Source organism: Colletotrichum godetiae (assembly GCF_030913485.1).
Source record: "Colletotrichum godetiae strain CBS 193.32 chromosome Unknown BDP55scaffold_80, whole genome shotgun sequence".
In the NCBI taxonomy this organism is placed as follows: Eukaryota; Fungi; Ascomycota; class Sordariomycetes; order Glomerellales; family Glomerellaceae; genus Colletotrichum; species Colletotrichum godetiae.
The window spans coordinates 9,500-12,412 of record NW_026851328.1 but is presented as its reverse complement, the minus strand read 5'-3'; the positions used below and the strand labels follow the sequence as shown (position 1 = coordinate 12,412).

The 2,913-nt window shown below is 45.9% G+C and overlaps 1 protein-coding gene across 1 annotated transcript; it reads right to left on the bottom strand.

Annotated features, from left to right (window-relative positions):
- Positions 1-415: 415 nt before the first annotated feature.
- BDP55DRAFT_720981 (uncharacterized protein) lies at positions 416-2,412 on the bottom strand (the record flags this gene model as incomplete). Its single annotated transcript, XM_060578494.1, has 6 exons — positions 416-798; positions 834-1,089; positions 1,317-1,340; positions 1,763-1,876; positions 1,901-1,984; positions 2,055-2,412. Coding segments are annotated over 6 exons (1,219 nt in total), but the record flags the coding sequence as incomplete, so codon positions are not given.
- Between the last annotated feature and the right edge of the window lie 501 nt (positions 2,413-2,913).

The window sequence follows — 2,913 nt, the reverse complement described above, 5'->3', positions numbered from 1 at the left end:
ATTCAAAGGAATTAAACAGAGAACTACGGGGACTATATAGACCATGATTAGTTTATACGTATAGGATGACGTTTTCAAGATTCAATAAAGATTAGGACTGGCGCTGTCTTTCATGTCCTATTGATCGATGCCAAAAGCTGTTGAGTTTCCTTTTAGCTCCTCAAATCAGATATTAGAAACTTGAGAAGATACAACATCGTCATCACCATCGGACCATTCAAATTGTAAATTCTTAAGCCCGAGGCTTGTACAAATGCACACGAAACGGTCCAAATACACAGAATGCAGTGAATCAAGAAACAAACCATAGAACCGTGAGACAAAATGGCTCTTATGCAGTACCATATTCTGCCTGACCCAGAGAAGATCTCATAGCGTCTCCGTCAGCCCCAAATCACGTCCTCTCCCTGCGCGATCACTGCGGCCATTCTCTGGGCTTCATCCCTTTCAGCGGCTTGTATTCGTAGAAAACTTCTTTGAATCTCCCAGGCCGTGGCTTTCCGACCTCCCAATCGTTGTTTGTCTTCAGGAATTTCTGGCGAGCGAGAAAGACTGCTGATCTGGGCCGAGCAGTGTGAGATGAGTTTGGGACTGCGCCAGGGTGATAATCGGGCAGCTGCTCTGGCGGCGGAGTAGCCTCTTCGACCGAGAAGAAGACAACGCCATCTTCGGTCGAAATGTTTTCGGAAGACTCAGCATCTGCTCTGTTCGCTTCCCGCTCAGCCTCTCTTTTGGCTATCACTTCTTCGATATCGAATGGAGTCTTTGCCTTCTTGTAGCGGTGTGCGTGGGGATGGCCTACGAAAGATTTAAGAGTGCGGGAAGACATTCACTCGCCATCGTCAGATTCGAGCGGCTCTTCAATATGCCGCTGGGGGAGTCGTTGACATCAGACTCCACCGTTGCATCACCGGGCAAGTCGATTTCTTCTGTCTTGATAAGGGCGCGTTTAGGGCATCGGAGGATTGCAGGCGGGGTGATAGCGGAGACTGATAGTGGGTCTGGTGACTGGCTCGATCGGCTGCCAGGTGAGCGGCGAGGCAGGCGACGCGGACGGTCTTCTTCTTTGAGATTGGAGACTCGAGGATTCTGTTGAGTGACTTCAACACTGTTAGCATGGGATCATGGGTCAACCGTGAAGGTCGCCAGATGCGGGACAAGCTTTGAATTGAGATCGCCAACCATTGTGAGTGAGTTCGAGTAATGAGATTCCCTAAAATTGGGGAAGAATTCTGCAAATTTGATAAACTGAGTAGTGCTTCAACGGGTTCAAAGTCAGATAAGCTCATAAAGCCGTCGATAGTAGTTTTACGTACTACGATCTTGAACTCGCCCTGATTCTGAAATGTGTTTGCCGTACTTCTGTCACAATTTGACCGCAGCAGCTATAGCCGATCTAATAGGAACACCTCATTGAAATGATTTTACATGAATACACACGCAATGAACATATGACACCGATCTGATCCTCATCGTCGCTTAGTAGTCAAGACGAGGCGTCGCTTATCTTGAGCTTCCAAAAGATTTCCCGCGATTTCCCGATGTTCGATTTCCATGAGCATTGAGCAGCGTCAAGTAGAAGAAATGTATTACTTTTGTCGCTGATTCCAAGCTATGTAAACCCAAAGACTAAGAGTATATTGGAAATCGCGCGAATCTTTCACAGCAAGCATCTGACCCGGCTGTTTTCTTGCCCAATACCACGCAATTACTAGTTAAAACACGACAAACACTCTAACACCTTCTCCAAAGCAGCAATTACCGTCGAAATTAGTCTGAAAATGAGACACGCTACCAAATCTTTGACATCTTCCTTGATGCCACCGATGGAAATCGTGGAAAGTCCATAAGAAAGAGGACATGAACTTGTCAGAGACTAAGTCAGAAGAGAGCCACAGACCATGAGAAACATTGTCCTTAAGACCTTAAACAGGACCGTGCCGCAAAATCCACCAGTCTGCTTGACATGAAAACGTTGAATGTGCTAGATATAGTGATATACGGTTAGATACGGATCAATGGATATAAGATTTTACGAGATGGAATCTGATTACCTTGGCTTGAAGCTTTGCCTGCTTGGGAAAGTCCTGTTGTTTAACCCGAGTGGTTGCGCAAAGCCTTGACACAAAAGGAAGCGTAGCATTCTGCATATGAGTCTTCGTGGTGGGAGGAGGCGCAAACTGAATCGACGATCCGGGTGTCCAATTCCGAGAGAGAACAGAGTATCTAGGTGACCGGGAAGTCATTGGAAGATTGGAAGTTGCCGAGTTTTTGGGTGTAATACTAATGAGCATGATTGATTTTTGAATGACTTGCTGATTTATACGATTTGATGTCGACAGATTTGCGGACAATTCATGCGTTGAGCAGAACGATTGGAACTTTATTTCTGAGATGAGATGTCTTCTCATGCCTAGCATAGAAACTTCCGACGATGGTGGAAGTGATGAGTCACCTCCGGTCAAACGTTAGAGGTTGCTGCACGATGTGATTTCTAGAGGATTCGCAGACACATTGTGTCGTCTGAAAAGAACAGCAAGAGACATGACTTGAGAATGTTAGTGGCTAAATGCTGCTCCAAAGTTTCAGTCTCAAAGCTGTTCCGAAACTAAAAGAGAGGTCCCTCAAAATAAGAGTCAGAGGTTTACTGAGTTCAAAGAGGGATGAAACAGAGACAGGTGCCTGAAATGGCGGGATATGTTTGTCTCGGCGTTTGAAGGAAATTATGTGGGGCTCGCTATGCCTCAGACCGTTTGTCTCTCTCTCTCTCTCTCTCTCTATCTTTCAAGATTAAGACTAAATGGGTTATGGAACAAACGAGGGAGATTTCACGATCATTCTACCCATCACCAAAGCCAACCCCGTAGTCAAGCATGATTTTGTCAGTGCCTGCTTCCATTCTAAGTGCCTGTT